This window comes from Myxine glutinosa, chromosome 12 (genome assembly GCF_964187855.1).
Source record: "Myxine glutinosa chromosome 12, kmMyxGlut1.1, whole genome shotgun sequence".
Taxonomy (NCBI): domain Eukaryota; kingdom Metazoa; phylum Chordata; class Myxini; order Myxiniformes; family Myxinidae; genus Myxine; species Myxine glutinosa.
The window spans coordinates 46,851,013-46,869,802 of record NC_136272.1 but is presented as its reverse complement, the minus strand read 5'-3'; the positions used below and the strand labels follow the sequence as shown (position 1 = coordinate 46,869,802).

At 47.6% G+C, this 18,790-nt stretch overlaps 1 protein-coding gene across 1 annotated transcript in view; it reads right to left on the bottom strand.

The window, feature by feature from the left end:
• Positions 1–396: 396 nt before the first annotated feature.
• LOC137437858 (apolipoprotein(a)-like) overlaps positions 397–18,790 on the bottom strand; it is a 110,633-nt gene continuing 92,239 nt past the window's right edge. The window contains exons 14-17 of the mRNA XM_068132534.2: positions 12,922–13,039; positions 10,357–10,475; positions 2,837–2,999; positions 397–535 (exon numbers count right to left, since the gene is read on the bottom strand). Coding sequence (XP_067988635.2) covers positions 424–535; positions 2,837–2,999; positions 10,357–10,475; positions 12,922–13,039 — 512 coding nt within the window. The 3' untranslated portion in view covers positions 397–423. The remainder of the gene's footprint in view (positions 536–2,836; positions 3,000–10,356; positions 10,476–12,921; positions 13,040–18,790) is intronic.

Genomic DNA, 18,790 nt, shown 5'->3' with positions numbered 1-18,790 from the left:
GGAATAACTGGAGCCGTTAAAAAAAAATGGTGGTAGTGGTAGTTGTGTTGCTGAGATGTACATGTCCATACGCTGAGCTCCCGTCCCCTTTCTCAATCCATCCCTTTGTTTGCATGTGTACATTTCTCCTGAGGTGGTCTTAGTCGAAGTAGCTCAAGTATAATTTTTACCTATACAGTTTGTGTCACCCTGCAGAAGTCTTCACATGCTTTGCATGTAGTGTCCTGCAGGAAATGACACCAATTGGAGTTCATGTTAAGCTTTTGTCCGGGATAATGTCAAAGGGCAAAGCATTTTGTAAGATTTTTGATGCTAAATATTCTGTTGGTTTTCAAATTTGCTATTTCCCTTGGTTTGTGTTCAAGAAAAGGAAAATGACACCTGACACAGCATTGCTCAATTTTAACCACAAGTTGTGATTTATTAACTGCATGTTGGAATGCTACACGCTTGCCAGCGTACACCATGATTGGTTGTGTAACACCAGGGCTTTTGTTCTCCATCTGGGTTTCGGCAGAAGTTGCTTTCCAGGCCCCTGTGAAAAAAAAACAAGACAAGATTGTATTTTATTTTCTCAAAATTCAAGGCTTTTAATTTGCTTGTGTTCAAAATTAAACCTAAACAAGCAGACAAATCAAGAACTGCACTCTGTAGAGCACATACCCCCACCAGGCTGAACAGTTTACGTTTTGTATCTCACCGATAGGCCGGGTCCAAGTCCAGACTAACCAAAATCGAATCGATTTGTCCTCGTCACATGACCAACATGTCCACCAAATTTAGTCCTTATCCGACCACAACCTTTTGAGATATCCTGCTCACAGACGGGGGTCAAAACATAACCTGTGTCCACCTTTGGTGGTTTGCCATTGCCTTCCCAGCAGGAGTTGGGGCAGGAATTCGGAATTTGTTCAGGGTGCTGGCGATAGATCCCTAACTCTTCACGAAGGACACCATGGAGATCTTTACCAACCAGCCACAAATTCCGGCAGAAGGGAAGCCGAGTTTAACGTCCTTCCGGGGGATGGCACACACCTTTTGTAACACCGGGATGACAGCTTATAGCTGGGTTGGGATTCACACCCAAGCTAGGCAGCTTTAGAAACGAGTGTGCATACCTCCAAATCATCCTGCCCACAAGTTAAGGAAGTAGTTGGTCACAATAGAAGCATGGTCGAAGCATGCCAACACAAATCTGTGAGATGCACCTTACAGCTTCCTGTACCACTGTGAACCTTAGAATTTGAAAAGCCAATGCAAATATGTTTCCCCCAAAAGCATTAAAATTAAGCATAGAGATGAGAGGGAAGGAGTGGGGGGAGGGTGGGGGGCACAGCATGTAAGGAGGGGAGGATCAAAGGAAGTAAATGTCCACCAGTATTATGTTATATCTGCATGCTTCATTGTGTGCAAACGTTTTGTTCCTGGTAATCCACTCCTACAACTGCATCACGTTTAAGTAGGGCGAGCCAACAGTATTGATCAACCACTTCCAACTGCCGATGGTGTATCGACCGAGGATCTAGTAAATGGTGCTGGTTTTTCACAGCAAAGGGTGCGGTCATCTGAACACCCCATTGAAATATCCTCCCCATGAAAACCTCTCTTCCTTTGTGCAGATGACTCCATATTGTGTCATACAATACCCCCATCCCTCTGCTAGGCAAACTGCAGATGTCTCTCTGGTCGTCTGGAATTGATTCGATGCTAGTCTGATACATGGAACATCTCCTTTAATTCAAGAAATTCTCACTGTCTCACCCTGCCACCCACAGACAGCATCCTCCATCGATCAAAGTCTCTTTGGGAAATCACAGTTACAGTCTACAAGGCCGTTGTCCATAGCTTGATGGAGTACTCCTCTCCCCTAGTATATGCCCTGACGTTCCAGCATCACGTATTACACCTGGATTCTGTGGAATCTAAAGCTCTCAGCATTATTGAAATCTTCTGCGATGAGGCCGAAGCATAAGGTCTGTTGCTGTACCATCACGGGAAGGTTGTTGGTCTGTTTCCTACCGCATCTTCTCCAATATTGCTGCCTCAGCCCCCCTCCCCCTCCTCAACCCCAACAACTCTAGGATGTGTGCGTTCTTCCAATAACCTTCTCCTGGTTAAACTTTCAAAATCCAGGCTAACTCCTCACCTCAACTCTTTTGTTCCTAGCTTGTCCCATCTATGAAAATGCTTTCCAAAGGCCATTCTTTCCCACTCTTCCCTTCAAGACTTCAGGTAGACAGTGCACCACCGCATCATGTCATCTGCCCTATCCAGACGCATGGTCTTTATTACCCCCCATTGCTACCATTAGTCTTTCCTAATCCAACTCATACTTGCTGGTTTCAGTGTTTCCTCTCCTTCTGCGAGTACTTCATACTTCTCTCTTTCATTTTCCTGTTTATGCATTTCCATGCTGGCTGTGCTCAATTGTTGCCATGCTGCCCTCCTGTGTTATTTGCTCTTTTGCACTGATGAAGGGTTAACACCCAAAACGTCAGCTTCTCCCTGCTTCCCATGGCACTAAACATACCATCAGCATTCCGTTTATTCCACCGAGCATTCTGCTGTCGGTTCAACTTTGCTCTTCCATGAGCCTTGGTCTTGTTCTCTTGCTGTTCTCTGTTTTTTTTTTTTTGGGGGGGATACACAGTCCAAAGCTCGTGGAAGAGCATTTGTTTGTTGTGTGAGCAAATCTCACTGTTTTTGCATATTTGCTGTGTGAACCTTTTTCATGTGCTTTACTTGCAAACCTGAGTATTGCAGCTGAAACGTTTACGTTTTTACAAAGCAGGTTTAAGCACAAACAACACTCGCCCATAATGAGAGAATTGCTTACTTGCAGGGGTATCTCTCTGCGGTGCGGTCGTGCTCGTGAGGATATTGATCATCCCAGCGCTGGCAAGTCTGTCCTGAGAGGGTTGTAGAAACTTGTCCCCGATACGTTGTACCCATCCCGCGGGTGCAATTCATTGTGAACTCAATAAGAGGGGGTTTATCCTCTTTTAGGTAAAGGGTGCACAGTGGGACAAATGGCAAAATAATAAGTCAATATAATGCAAGTTTTTTTGAACATATAATGTATGTATGTGTGTTTTTCTTTGCGTATATGTCGGGAGGAATCGAGATGACCTCTAATTATGAAGCATCACAAACTCTTTATGCAAAAAAAGTACACACACACACACACACACACACAAACAATCAATAAGTGACGTAATCTGCCCAGAATGCTCGGCGTGCATGTGCAGAAGCCCTGAGAAGTAGCAGTCTTCAGGGCATTTTAGCATGTATCGTGTGTGCGAGATAAGGATTTTTAGCTAAAATTGCTCACAAAGCTTCTAAAATAAGCTGAAAATACTTGGAAAAGTACCTGAGAGAAAGGCATGTACCTCTGCATAACGAATGAGTTATAGAACTTTGTCAGCTCACCAAAAAGGCTGAGATCTTGCAGCTGTTCCCACTGCAAACTCCAGACAATGTGGACCAGTGCAAGGCCCCAACTGTGGATGGGCACATTCTACCCAAACCCCTGACCATCACTGCCAGTGGGTGGATTTTAAACCTTACGGGAGTGCCTGCTGTGAACGTGGCAGGCTTGGTTATTTATTTAATGGACGTCTGCAATTGGAAAGACAGTGACTTAGACGAATTGTTACCAACCTTTTGACAAAGGACATCTTTATGATGTGAAAATCCACAGTTTGTGCCAGCTATATTTACATGGGAGCCAGGTGTACCAGGTAGACCTTACTGAGCGCAACACCGTATCTGTTTTAGGTGCTTCTGAACACCGATGGGAAGGTTATATCTGTTGCTTGCAAACGCACAGGGTAAGTTTCAAAGCAACTTTTTTTAAATGGTGACATTTACTATTTCTCATGTTTGGGGTGGGGTGGGGGAGTGAGCTGTGAGGGCTGGTAGAAGTATTTTGTTTGTTTGATTCAGGGGCCAAAGGATAAATTAGAAAGCATCTCAAAATGCAAAGCCCATCCGCATCCACTTTGCACTCAAATAAAACTATGAAAATGACGGTTTAAAATGTATATTTTATTCATTCGTTTTTTCATTATAAAGGTTTGTTGAAGATTTTATGACAAAAGCTCAATTGGTTAAAAATGTTAGGGCCAGGACAGACACACTGAAGATCAACGGTAAATAAATAAATAAAACTTGGGAGCGATTAAAATAATCTTACTATAATTCACCAAATGTCTGTCTGTCTGTTTGAAGGTACCGTAAAAACTGCTGAACCGATCGCAAAGATATTTTGGGTGGATAATCCTGGGATCCCTGGGAGTAAAATAGGCTATTTAGTTTTCCAAATTTCAGCTTTGGTCTCCAGCATTCTCAGGTTTGGACTTCCGCATAACAATCGCGTTCGCATAACGTTCATTGTGACGATGTTCTCATTGTGACGATGTTGTGACAATGTATGTGTTCACGGTAGTGTTTGACGTGACGGTGTGAACGTAATTTCGTAATGTTTTTCGTTTCGTAATCCTTTGATGAACGTTTAATGCCCTTCGATGTCCGGGGCCGCACGCGCGCTACACTGGATGGGCCAGCGTGTACCTTGCCCTTCGCCGTCGGGCTCGGGTAAACCGCTGAGCCCCATCCGTGATGGGGACTTGGGCTTGAGACAGTGTCCCAAGAACGAGGAATTCCCAGTAAGCGCGAGTCATTAGCTCGCGTTGATCAAGCCCCTGCCCTTTGTACACTCCGCCCGTCGCTACTACCGATCGGTCGGTTTGATAAGATCCTCGGATCAGCCCCTGCACGGGCCGTTCTCGGCTCGTGCCGGTGCACCGAAAAGATGAGCGAACTTGACTGTCTAGAGGAAGTAAAAGTCGGAACAAGGTTTCCGTCGGTGAACCTGCGGAAGGATCATTATCGGGACAACGCGAGATGCGAGACGTACGTGGTACGTAATCGTCCATGTGCTGTTTTGCCATGTACTGTTTAGATTTTGATGATTTGCTTGTGATGTGATTCAACGGATGTTTATATGAATCGTTTCAAATAAAAAAGCCTTCAATTTCTGATATTTTACCTTTTCATTTGGGCTTCCCAATTGAAGCCCCGCCCATAGGGCGGGTACTGTTGCTGGTAATAATAATTTGGCGTCTCATACCCACACACGGTGTTACTTTGACATTTTGACCCACTTATCAAGGTCTTCTACTCTTCTTCATATTCTCATAAGGGTTTGTTGAAGATTTGATGACAAAAACTCAAATGGTCAGACAATCATTGGTATTGTGGGATTGGAATTGGGGTGAAAGGGTAACAGAGTTATTGCCCCCTGTCGCACAGCGGAGCGAAAGGGGGACTATGGTTTTCCCCTCCGTCCGGGCGTGCATGTTTGCGTGTGGGCGTGCGTGCGTAAGTGAAGGACCGCATTCGAATTTGGTGTGTGGGTGCAACCCACGTCAAAATCCAAGATGGCCGCCGCCATGTATGTCTGAACCTTGTGAGATGAATATCTTGAAAAATAAGCGAAGTACCAACTTCTAATTTGGTGTGTGGGTGTACCTCGGCATAAGGAAGAAAGCTATTGAAAATTGGGTCGCCACGTCAAAATCCAAGATGTCCGCCACCATATATATGTCTGAACCTTGTGAGCGAAATATCTCGAAAAATAAGCGAAGTACCAACTTCTAATCTGGTGTGGCTGTATCTAGGCACAAGGAAGAACACTGTTTAAAATTGGGTCGCCACGTCAAAATCCAAGATGGCCGCCACCATATATATGTCTGAACCTTGTGAGCGAAATCTCTTGAAAAATAAGCGAAGTACCAACTTCTAATCTGGTGTGTGGGTGTATCTCTGCATAAGGAAGAACGCTATTGTAAATTGGGTCGCCACGTCAAAATCCAAGATGGCCACCACCATATATATGTCTTTTTTTTTTTCTTTTTTTTTTTCTTTTTTTTTGTATACTGAATCGAGGCTCGTGAAAGAGCTAACATTTACTTCACAAACAAATCGACCAGACAAACAAAATACACAAAAAGAGGGAGCGGAAGACAAGATGGGGAGAAAAGGGGAAGCACACAAACACAACATCCGAGAGCAGGGAGATGTGTGGAAGGGAGAGGGCCCGGGAGGAGGAGGCATGGGAAGGGGGGGGGGGGGGGGGAAGGAGAAGTATAAAGCACAAGGACACCAAGGACTTCCAGGACAGAAGTTGGTATTTCAAAAAGGGGAATTGGGGTGAAATTAGCGGGGGTAGAAAAGATCAAGGTTTTGGATGGGGGAGGATAAGAGATGGTGGTGAACAGCTGTTTTAAAGACCTGGAGGGTGCAGTGGGATTGAAGAGAGTGAGGGAGTTTGTTCCAGAGGCGGGAGAAAAGAGGAATGAAGGAGTGAAGGTGAGCAGAGAGTCTTGATTTTGGCAGTTTAACCAAAAGAGGGTTGCAGGCAGATCTTGTGCGACCTGTAGGAATATTTGCGGGACAGAGCCCAGAGAGAGCTGGGGGGGGGGGGGCAAGGCCAGAGAGGAGTCGGTAGAAGACGGAAAGACCACCAACCTGCCTGCGGTGAGTGAGTGAGAGGCCCTTGGAGTTAGCTTCATCGCGGGAGATTCCAATGATTCTGAATGCTTTGGTCTGAACCTTGTGAGTGAAATATCTTGAAAAATAAGCAAAGTACCAACTTCTAATCTGGTGTTTGGGTGTATCTAGGCACAAGGAAGAACGCTATTGAAAATTGGGTCGCCACGTCAAAATACAAGATGGCCGCCACCATGTATGTCTGAACCTTGTGAGCGGAATATCTTAAAATAAGCGAAGTACCAACTTCTAATCTGGTGTGTGGGTGTATCTAGGCATAAGGAAGAACGCTATTGAAAATTGGGTCGCCACGTCAAAATCCAAGATGGCCGCCTCCATGTATGTCTGAACCTTGTGAGTGAAATATCATATCATAGCATGTTTTCTGCGTCTTCCACTTTGTCAACTCGCATCACTTCACCTAGGCGTAACGCTTGTTTCAATTATTAAATGCCCAGCATAAGGCGTGTGGTATTTGTGTGCAAGGACGAAAACGTTAAAGTATGTCCAGATATTTAACTGTGATCCCTCCATTCTGTAATGTGTCTGGTTCGATTATCCCTTGTTAAGCCTTTAAATATTTTCCTCTGTTATCTGTCCTTCATCCAAATCCAAGACCGTTTTCTGCCTACTTCCCCCACCCACCGTTCCCAAGCCGATCGGGCTATCATGGGTGCGGGGTATTATTATTGTATTGGATGGTTATGGTACGGTACTGTACATTAATTGTGAAATACTGTCTGTAAAAACGTGCTTCTCTCCTCCAATCTCCCCTCCCCTATTTATTAAATCCGGTTTTACCTTTGTGTCGGCTGGTTTGTGGTTCATAATTAGGATATTAACCCAGCGTGGTGAAAAAGCATGACCATGGGAAATTGGCACCATTACCTTGCAGGAGGCTTTATAAACCACCGCTAGATTGTCTGGGCCACCGCTTGGGCTAATCTTGTCAGACTGACGATCCAGCTGAAGCGATAGACTCTCGCTCACACTATCTGTACGTTGAAAACCAAAATAAAGATATATTTGGTTTCCTGGTGGATGGTGTATGGTTTCTTTTGATGGTTCGTCGCTAAATTGTTGATCGTACGGGTGGAGGATTTGATTTGGAGTCCCCCAGCGGTCAAGCATAATGTTATGCATTTAAAGGCAACAGAGGGTCATACATACACTACATGACCAAAAGTATGTGGACACCCGAACATCACACATCTCATTCCAAAATCATGGGCCTTAATATGGAGTTGGTTTCCCCTTTGCTGCCATAACAGCCTCCACTCTTCTTGGATACAAGATCGAGGCTTGTGTGAGAGCTAACATTGATCACAAAAAGACAAACTGACACATAAAACATATGATAAAGGGAGCGGGAGACAAGATGGAGAGCAGGGACATCGGGAGAACTGTGGGAGGAAAAGGGGGGTTGGGGGTGGGGGGGGGGGGGAGAGGCAAAAAAAACACATGGACATTGCTAGGAATTCCAGGAAAGAAGTCGGTATTCAAAAAAGTGGATCTGGGGTGAATTAACTGGGGTAGAAAAGGTAAAGGTTTTGGATGGGGGAAGATAAGAGATGGTGGTGGACAGCTGTTTTAAAGACCTGGAGGGAGGAATGGGATTGAAGAGAGTGAGAGAGTTCGTTCCAGAGGCGGGAGAAAAAAAGAATGCAAGAGTGAAAGGGATGAGGAATGGAGCGGCAGAGAGTGGAGTCATAAGCAAAGAGAGAGAGGATTTTCCAGAGAGTCAGAGAGATCATTGATGAAGACCAGAAAAAGCACACGGCCCAGAACACTACTTTGGGGAACGCCAGCCAGAACAGGAAGGGGCGATGAGAGAATATTATTTTGATCATGTGGTGCATATGGTTTGACTCTGTTTCAAACCAAATTCAGTGATTCTTCACCAAAATCTTCCTGAAATATGGGACTTTCAAAATGACGTATGAATGCAAACGAGGCCTTTTGCGCATGTGTTGTGGGGTGAAATTAGTACCATTATCATGAGTTACCATTGACACATTTTTCAGCAACTCACTTCTGCTAGACTGGAGCTTTTAACCTGTCGTTGCTAGGGTGAAATCCAAGTCAAATAGTCTAGTAAACGTAATTTTCAGCATTTAGACGAGGCAGTGGCAATATCAGAAGGGTCAACCATCATTTTAAACCATAACCACCATAACATTTTACATCATCTCGACCAATCATATTTGCTGCTCGCAGAGCACGCCCATGTCCTTTATCCTCAAGACTGCATGGGGGTTCTATGAACTCTCTAGTTCTTAAAGGGTTATTTTGCATTTGGGGAACTTCTGCAAGGATTGTTTGCAATTAAGCTTCATTGAGACCATGTCCTTACATACCACAACAACAAACAGGCATTTAAAGGCCATTTTCCCTGCTAGATCAGGGGTTAGCCTTGTGGGCCCCATGACAATCTTCTCCATTTTGCCCTATTTTCTGAATCTCCCCTTGTTAACCCCCTTGCCCGCATTTCTTCTTCCACCACCTTTAGCCAAGTCTTTCTCGGTCTTCCCCGTCCTCTACTTCCTTCTACATTCATTTCCATCACTCTTCTCAACCAGTCACTTTCATCCTTCCTCAACACTTGACGAAATCATCTCAACCTGTTCCTCTTCACAGCATCAATCACAGGCTCTATTCCCATCATTTTTCGGAATTCATCATTTGTCTTCCCTCTCTCAACGATACTCCACACATCCACCGAACCATTCGCATTTCCACCCTTTCCAGCCTTCATTGCTGCTCTCCGTTCATTACCCATGTCTCGCTCCCATAAATCATAACACTTCTTACACATGCAGCATACACCTTTCCCTTCAGCTTCAACGACACTCCCCTCATCATCAGCACGCCACTCAGTTCCCGAAACTTCTTCCATGCACATCTCACTCTAGCAACCGTTGCCGAGTCTGATCCACCTTCTCCATTCAGCATGTCTCCGAGGTAGCAAAACTACTATATTGTATTACTATATTATTATTATTACTATATTATTGTAAAACGACTATATTACTACTATATTGGGGAGAACTGGCATGTACCATTAAGTTGGTGGGTCCCCTCGAAGGGCAACACCATCACCATGCGGCATCGATGGTGGTGCAAGTGGCTTTGCTGGTCAACAACACCTTTAACTTGGGAAGAGGTACAACACCGGCCAACGGACGAATGTATCTCTCCCAGGAATGAGAGATCGTGATGGCAACCATCCATCACAAAGATGCATTCCCTCAAATGGTCCTCTACAGGCAAGCACTTGTCAAATCCGTGGGGCTCCTGTCACTTGTCCTGTCACTTCCTGTCACATGTCCTGACATACCATGGACTTAAAATGATTTTCTCTTGAATGAAACACTCTTGGAGTTTGGCTTGACAGGCACTGATTGATGGATCGAATAGGCATGTCTATGTTTATGTACAAAAAAGCTAGTTTTATTTCTTTTCTTCTTTCTTGTGTTATTTGCCAAACAATTTGGGTTCTCTTTTGAGCTGCTCTGCTTTCTTTGTGTTTGTATGTTTCTTCTCTCCAAGCATAATGAGACTTCCCATTCCTATTGGCTGGTTGCCTTAAATAGTACAACCCCAAAGTAGTTGATCGCATGTTTAAAAAGAATGGAGCACTGACAAATAACTACAAGTTAGCAACTATTGTGCAGGCTTCATGGACATAATGGCCTTGTTGTAAACGAACATATACTGTTATATTAAATGCCCCAAAACATCAATCCATAGTTATCTCAAAAGGAACAGCATATTGGTGTAGAAAGTGCGAGGGAGAAAGCATACTGCAGGGAGGGACGTCACAGTATTCCCATCGCTGAAATGGGCTCTTCGTGTAACACCATGGTCTGAGCTCGTTGTCAGGATTCCGGCAAAAATTCTCTCGCAAGTCGCTCTTCGGGTACCTGTGGAAGGATCGTTTTGATTAATTCGTCTCAGCTTGTATTTGTTGAAAAAAGGCCTGATTCTTCACTTCTTGCATCGGGGCTGTTGCAGCACACAGAGGTCAATTTAAAAAAGTCAATGCTCTACTGCTCAGCAAATGCAAACTATTTCAACACTCGATGCAGCATTTACAACCCACGATCAATATTTATAAGCCGCCGTTGGACTTGGTCCAAAACGGGGGCTTATGGATTGGGTCTCGTCCGTCTTATCTGTCCGTGCGTGCGTCTGCAACCATATCTCAAGCAATTATGGACCAATGTTGTTCATACTTGGCAGAACGACAATACATGATGGTATACATTTGCGCATCATTTTGTTTTGCGATGCGATCAAAGATGGCCGACCTGCGCCCATTTTTGGTTCACAAGTTATCAAACAGAGTGGCCACTATATTCGGTGTGTGTGTGTGTGTGTGCAGCATAACTACCCGATGATATCATCCGATCTTGATGAAACTTGGGTGGGAGGTTGATATGATCTAGTTGTGTCCTGCCAAGAGGGCGTATTGCGCCAATTGTGTGCGGAGCCACGCCCGAAAAAGATGTCTTTTTAGGGGGTAATCGAGTTCAAGATACATCTTCTCCGAGGGAGTTGGTGGAATCTGATAGGGGTTTCGGTATTTGGTTAGGCCAATGTCATGTGTCTAGCCCCACGGAGCTCGATTTTTCATTTTCGCGTCAAGGTCACAAGCTCTCGAAATTTAGAAAAGTCGATTTTTGATGGTTTTATTACATTGTTCGCTTGCTGATAGGGTGAAATGTCCTACATGATCTTATATTATCACATACATCATGAAATACAAGTTTTCCAACAAATTTCAGAATCTTTGACCTTTGAAGGTCACAAAGGTCAAATTTTCAAAGTTGTCGGAATCGAACCGAATTTTCGGTATTGTGTAGCTAACTAACCTCAGAACTGATTATACATTGTTTTCTATCTCATTTCAAGGTCAGTAACCTTCGTTTTGACATTTCTAGGCCAGCACCACACAATTACGTACAGCTGGCTCTTAAAGGCCTGTGCACGCAGCGCATCGGGGCCCTTTGTAAATAGGCATGTACATCGCATGTCGGGGGCAGACGCCTGCCACGTGGGCCCCCGACCACCCAGTCCGGGCCTGTTTCGGTTACAGTCCGTCCTTTGTCATTGAATACCACTCGCTCGTGAACCATCGTCATCTCCTGACTTGTAGTTTTTAAAATCCCGATATTGAACACGTCCTCCACCATTTCTCCGACATGCATTTACCGATGTTGTTAAATCTTGGCAAACAGAAAAAGAATGATGGCTTATATATGCAAGGTCATTTTTTTTCCATTTGCCATTTCTTTCCCGAGATCAGATCCAAGATGGCCGACTGGCGGCCATTTCATTAAACATGTCACCAATAATTTCTCGTACGTGCATAGTCCGATTTTGTTCAAACTTGGCACAAAAACAATACATGAGAGTATACAAATGCAGAACATTTTGTTTTGTAATCCAACCAAAGATGGCCGACTGGCGGCCTTTAACTTTAACTACGTACAGCAAAATTGCTAAAGCCACTGGGCTATGACATTTTATGCCTTTTTTCTCCTTGTTACACCTATTTTATGTACAATGTTACACCTAATTTAGTAGACTTAGCCCATCGTGTATGTGTCACGTCCTCATAAGTTATACCACTACGTGTTGTCGTTCAGCTGTTAGCTGTGTGTTATGTCAATGCAAAAGAAAGGGGAGTGAGTCATTGCTATTCCAAATAGAATGAAAATGAATTGCAGGGCCTCTGAAGATAATCGTTTGGTATACCTCTGTGAAAGAGCCTGGCATAACTTCTGCATCATGTTGTGGTTTCAAACCTTCCAAAACGTGTGCGTGCTTCAGAGATGAGCCTCGTTGAGGAACCTCTTCTTGGATTTATTTCCCGATGTGCATGAAACATCGGTTTGAGGATAATTCAATCGTTGTGTTCTGAGTGAATGCAGTACTTCTCCCAGTTGCATAATTTCTGGTGAATGCTACTGTTTTACTAATGCCCCCTGTGCCCCTTGTAGGAGGGGTGGGGGGGGGCAGGAATGTTCTACCTGTGAAGCACAAATCTGACAGTTTTCCAAACCCAGACAAGACAGCTCAAAGGTGAGCTCACTGCCTCTGAGCTATTTGTCATTCCGGTTCAGTCGTTGTTGGATTGTTGAATTATCTTTAAGGGGTCAGTACAAATCTGTGTACATGCAGTGCATAGTTGCAGGTCGGAATGCTGGTGCGCCTTGTTCTTGTTAAAGCAGGATTGTTAGACAAGTTATGTGCTGAAAACGTTTTTATTTACAAAAGTAGGTTTCACTCTTAAGTAACACTTGATGCCTATGAGACAGTTGTTCATTGTGATGATAAGTATAATAGATGGTAATCCAAAAGTACCTCTGAGCTGTACGTGTGTGTTCATTGGGCATGTGCGAGTCCCATCGCTGACAAGGTTTTCCGAACTCGCTTTGCCGTAGGTGCCCCCGGTAATCCGCACCTCTGCACGTGTAGCAATCTGCGAACACACCGCACAATTTGAAGTTATGGTACAATATTGTTGTAGTGAAATTATACCAAGGTGAACCCAGGGTGTGCTCGCTTCAAAAGGGGCGTCTATAAGACCCGGGACGACCGGGGCGCACGTACACTCCAGCGGCACTCACTGTGACATAGTCCTGTAGTTTGAATGGTATGTACGCCCCTATATGCTGCGCTGATTGTTCTCTCTATTGGAATCGACCATTGCCCATGAAATACTCTGATTTTAATGCCTGTTGCATGAATGTATTTTTACAGGATGTTACTTCAGATCTAAATGATATTAAACCTACCCAGAGGTCAAGTCGTGTCTGAGCTTGATTTTCACGACATTTAATATCATTTAGATCGCCGGAATGGCTGACCACAAGATGATCGTGGTGCCGATTCTCGGAGCCGACTCTCAAGCTGAGGGATCGGGATCGGAGTTCACTCACTGGCTCAAAACGCTGGAGAATTACTTTGCTGCTCACGAAACAGAGCCCACCGCTGCGATGAAGCTGTCCGTGTTACAGTCGAAGGTCCATCACTCCGTTTTCCGGAGCATTGCTCGATTTGTGACGTACGCTACGGCACTGGCCGAGCTGAAGCGCCTATACGTAAAAACACGGAGCGCTGTGCACGGCCGGCATCAACTCTCCCAGCGGCGACAACAACCATCTGAATCGGTCGATCGCTACACGCAGGAGTTGCGCTACCTGTTGGCGGACTGCGTGCAGGACGTACGGACCCACGAGCAAGTGCAGGACGACTTGCTCTGAGATGCATTCATCTCCGGAATTAATTCTGGAGTCTTGAGGCTCCGACTCTTGGAGGTCGCGGAGCTGACATTCACGGAGGCTCTACGGCTGGCACGCATCTATACAGATGCCCGAGAACAATCCACCGCTTATGATCACCCACGAGTCGTGGCGGGGACCTCGCAACTCGCGCGACCGGAGAGGGGTACCGCCGAGGATATGGCGGAGGACTCGACCACCACGGCCGAGTCTCCCGGTGCTTCTGAAGCGGACTCCGCTTCCGGCCTAACTGCTGCCACCGCTGCCCGGCCACGGCCTGACCGGTATGCAAAATTTTATTTTTGTGGGAATCGGCAGCACCCTCGATCTGAATACCCGGCTCGGGAGGCCACATGCCACCTGTGCTCCACCAAGGGCCATTTTGCAAAGGTCTGCAGGAAGGCCGCTCGGGGCACGCGTCCCCGCGCGACCTTGAATGGGCTCATCGCGGAGCCAACGGATCGAGCGCCGGACAGGGCGCCTCACTCGGCTTTGATGAGCCGCCCTCCTTCTCGCGGGCCTCTGGCTGCACGCCCGACCTTGGTGAGATACACCGGGCCGCCGAAACAAATGGCGTGAACGCGACCGGCCGCAGCGCGACCGACCTTGACTGGCGTTCGAACGCCTACTTCAAACAAGCGACATGCTCCTGCTTTGGAAACTCCTCTCGATGTGCAGCAAACGCAGCACGTGACTCGAGCCCCATCTGACGGCGGCTCTTACGAATTACATGCATCCACTTTGGCATATGAATCTGCAGACGGCAGAGATCCTTCTCACGTGACTCGAGCGCCATCTGACGGCGGCTCTTACGAATTACATGCACCCACTTTGGCATATGAATCTGCAGACGGCAGAGATCCTTCTCACGTGACTCGAGCGCCATCTGGCGGCGGCTCTTACGACCTACACACACCCACTCTGGCAAATGAAACTGCTGATGAGCCAACTATGCGCTTGTCATGGGGTTTCTCCCCGGGCTGCCCGAATGACCGGCAAACTGCAGCCGGCGCGGGAACGTCCTCTGACAGTGGGCATTACGACTTCAAAGCTCCTGCTGAGGCCCAACCTGCCGACGCTGCCCGAAGGATTGCAGCCGGCGTGGGATCCACCCGCGAGGCGCAATCTTCTCGCCCGGCCGGTACAATACCTGCCGGGTCTGCCGGCCTTGCGCAGGCCATCATTCCGCTCATGGTCGCGGGCGTTTTTGCGCAAGCTTTGATTGACACGGGGTCTCCGGATAGTTTTATCGGTCAGCGACTAGTGCATCAACATGGGTGGCCGGTTCTCAGGACAACCCGCCGGATCTTCATGGCCTCTCAGGGACTTCGGTTGAGCACAAAAGGGGCGTGTCGATTGAAACTTGTGATAAAGGGACGCACGTTCCCGGACGTGTATCTCATGGTATTACCTGCTTTATGTGCTGACGTTCTGTTAGGACTTGATTTCCTTAAGCGGCATGGACGTTTGGAAATAGACTTCGGTGGGCCGGACACGCTTGCTGTGTGCGCCCTCGCTCAAATGGACATGGAGCCTCTCTCGCTGTTCCCCAACCTGACCACTGATTGTACCCCTGTAGCCGTCAAATCGCGGCGCTACTCTTGCGCAGACGCGCAATTCATTGCGGAAGAAACGGCCCTGCTCTTAAAGGACGGTATTATAGAACCCAGTAGGTCACCGTGGCGGGCCCAAGTCTTAGTGGTGCGGAGTGAGGCCCACCGCCGGCGCATGGTAATCGACTATTCGCAGATGATTAATCGTTTTACACAGCTGGATGCCTACCCCTTACCGGGGATGGACGCCCTGGTACGCCAGGTGGCCCTGTATTCCGTTCATAGCACTCTCGATCTGCGTAGTGCGTATCATCAGGTCCCCATCTCTAGGGCTGATCGCGTCTTTACAGCCTTTGAATCGGGTCAGCGGTTGTACCAGTTCACTCGACTCCCCTTTGGGGTAACTAATGGAGTCCCTTGCTTTCAGAGGGCTATGGATGACCTCGTTGCAAAGGAGAACTTGACCGATGTCTTTGTCTATCTGGACAATCTTATGGTTTGTGGGTATGACCAGGAGCATCACGACGCTAATCTGAAACGCTTCCTCGAGGTCGCGCGGAAATATCGCCTAACCATGAATGCGGCTAAGTGTCATTACTCTCTATGCACGGTAGACCTTTTGGGGTACACCGTGACCCATGGCTCTGTCTCTCCGGATAAGGAGCGTCTGCGCCCTTTGCTCGATATGGCTCCGCCTAGCGATCGGGCTTCGCTGAAACGCGCTCTTGGGCTGTTCGCCCACTATTCAAAGTGGGTGCAAAATTTCTCCGTGAAGCTCCGCCCCCTCGTGGCCTGCGACACATTCCCCATGGGCCCGGCCGCCATGGCGGCCTTCGAGGGCCTTAAAGCCGACATCGCTGGCGCCGCTGTCGCGACGATTGACGAGAGTGCCTCTTTCGTTTTGGAGAGTGATGCCTCAGATCATGCGATAGTGGCGACACTCTCCCAAGGGGGACGCCCTGTGGCTTTCTTCTCGCGGACTCTCACCTCCGCCGAGCGGAGGCATTCGTCTGTCAAAAAGGAAGCGTACGCGATCGTCGAATCAATTCGGCGATGGCGGCCGTATCTGCTTGGGCGGTGTTTCCAAATCGTCACGGACCAACAAAGCGTTGCGTTTATGGACGACACCTTACATGCTCAGCGCATTAAGAATGAGAAAATCACCCATTGGCGTATCGAACTCGCCGACTTCTGCTACACCATCAAATACCGCCCGGGGAAGGATAACCTGGTCGCCGACGCCTTATCGAGGCCGGCCACTTGCGCGGGGGTTGTCACTTTGGAGGGGCTGCGCACTTTGCACGGCACTATGTGTCATCCCGGGGTAACGCGTTTCGCGCATTTTGTGCGCGAGGGAAATCTGGCGTACTCGCTTGAGGACAGCCGCCGCATCTGCCGTGATTGCGCGATCTGTGCGGAACTCAAACTGCGTTTTTACAACCCTCCTATGGGGACACTCGTTAGGGCTACTAGACCGTGGGAGCGCTTGGCGATGGACTTCAAAGGGCCGCTGCCAATGTCGAGCAACTCTCGCTATCTGCTCACTATCGTCGGAGTATTCACGATTCCCCTTTGCTTACACGTGCAGGGATATGTCGGCTGCCACAGTTATTCGGTGCCTGCAGAATTTGTTTTCTATGTTCGGGTATCCGGCCTACGTGCATACCGATCGGGGTGCGGTGTTCCTCTCCCAGGAGGTGAGGGGCTACTTGCTCCAGCATAATGTCGCTTCGAGCTACACCACCCCGTACCGGCCCCAAGCGAATGGGCAGATCGAACGCTTTAATGGGATTATATGGAGGGCCGTCATGCTAAGCCTTCGGACCCTCGGCCGAGGCCTCGATAAATGGGCGTGGTCGCTACCTGCCGCTCTAAACTCGATCCGGGCTCTCCTATGTACTGCCACCAACCAGACTCCTCACGAACGACTGTTCCACCACCCTAGAAGCTCCGGCAGTATCCAATCTTTACCCAGCTGGCTCGCTGAACCGGGGCCCGCCTATCTCAAACGAGCGGTTCGCGCTAGCAAGTACGACCCCCTTGTTGACAAGGTGCAAGTCCTCCAGGCTAATCCCGAGCATGCTCGCGTGTTAACGGCGGACGGCCGCGAGTCTACTGTCTCCGTACGCCATCTCGCCCCATGTGGGGACGACGACAGGGATATCGACGAACCCGTCTACGAGTCTATGGACTCTACTGAAGCTTCCCCTATGGAACTACCACCGCTACTTCCGTCGTTCCCCACTCCCGTGCCCGAAGGCGCTGGGGCGCCCCCTCCGACACCCACCTCCGGCGGCTATTCCGACGCGGGGGACTCCGGGCTTGGAGACGCCGTACCCGGTCGATTCCGAACACGAACTGGCAGGGAAGTTCGCCGCCCCGACCGCTACGGGTGGACCGACTGACGTGGATTGACGTGACCCATTCGATTATTGCTGACGCTTGCTTGCAACCTGCCGATGCGGCAGTATAGTTCTAACGGCGGGGAGAATGTAGTGAAATTATACCAAGGTGAACCCAGGGTGTGCTCGCTTCAAAAGGGGCGTCTATAAGACCCGGGACTACCGGGGCGCATGTACACTCCAGCGGCACTCACTGTGACATAGTCCTGTAGTTTGAATGGTATGTACGCCCCTATATGCTGCGCTGATTGTTCTCTCTATTGGAATCGACCATTGCCCATGAAATACTCTGATTTTAATGCCTGTTGCATGAATGTATTTTTACAGGATGTTACTTCAGATCTAAATGATATTAAACCTACCCAGAGGTCAAGTCGTGTCTGAGCTTGATTTTCACGACAATTGTTATTGCCCAAGAGCAACCAAGGGAAGCTATACAAGGTGAGCCCTTTTCTCATGTACAGGTAGTGGATAAAAAAAAATGGAAACACATGTGTGAATGAGTGACACCAAGCAATGGCTTCCACACATGTTTCTCATGTTAATTAAGCAAATAAAATCCCAGCATGCTTAGGGTCTTGTATAAGATGCTGCACAGGCCTTGGCACCTATAATTATGGCTAGCATGGTTGCAAGAGACAACCCCCAATCCTTCCAACCACCTATCCACAGAGCCCATGTGGTCACCCAATGCTTTGATCATGACACTGATGTTATTCATATGTCATGGCCTTCTCAGTCACCAGATCTGAATCAAATCGAGCATTTATGGGATATTCTGTTGCTCGATGGGTCAGAGTTTCTGATTTTGCTTGCAGTTTGATTTTCTTGGTTTGAAGAGTTCCACAACAGGGCTGACAGGATGGCTTGGACTCTAGAGGTACGTTAAATGGGTATCCTCGCTGCCAGCATTTGTTGGTGTTCCTTAAAGATCCCATGGTGTCCTTCGCGGAGAGTAGGTGAGCTATTGAAGGCCCCCTGAATCGATTACAAA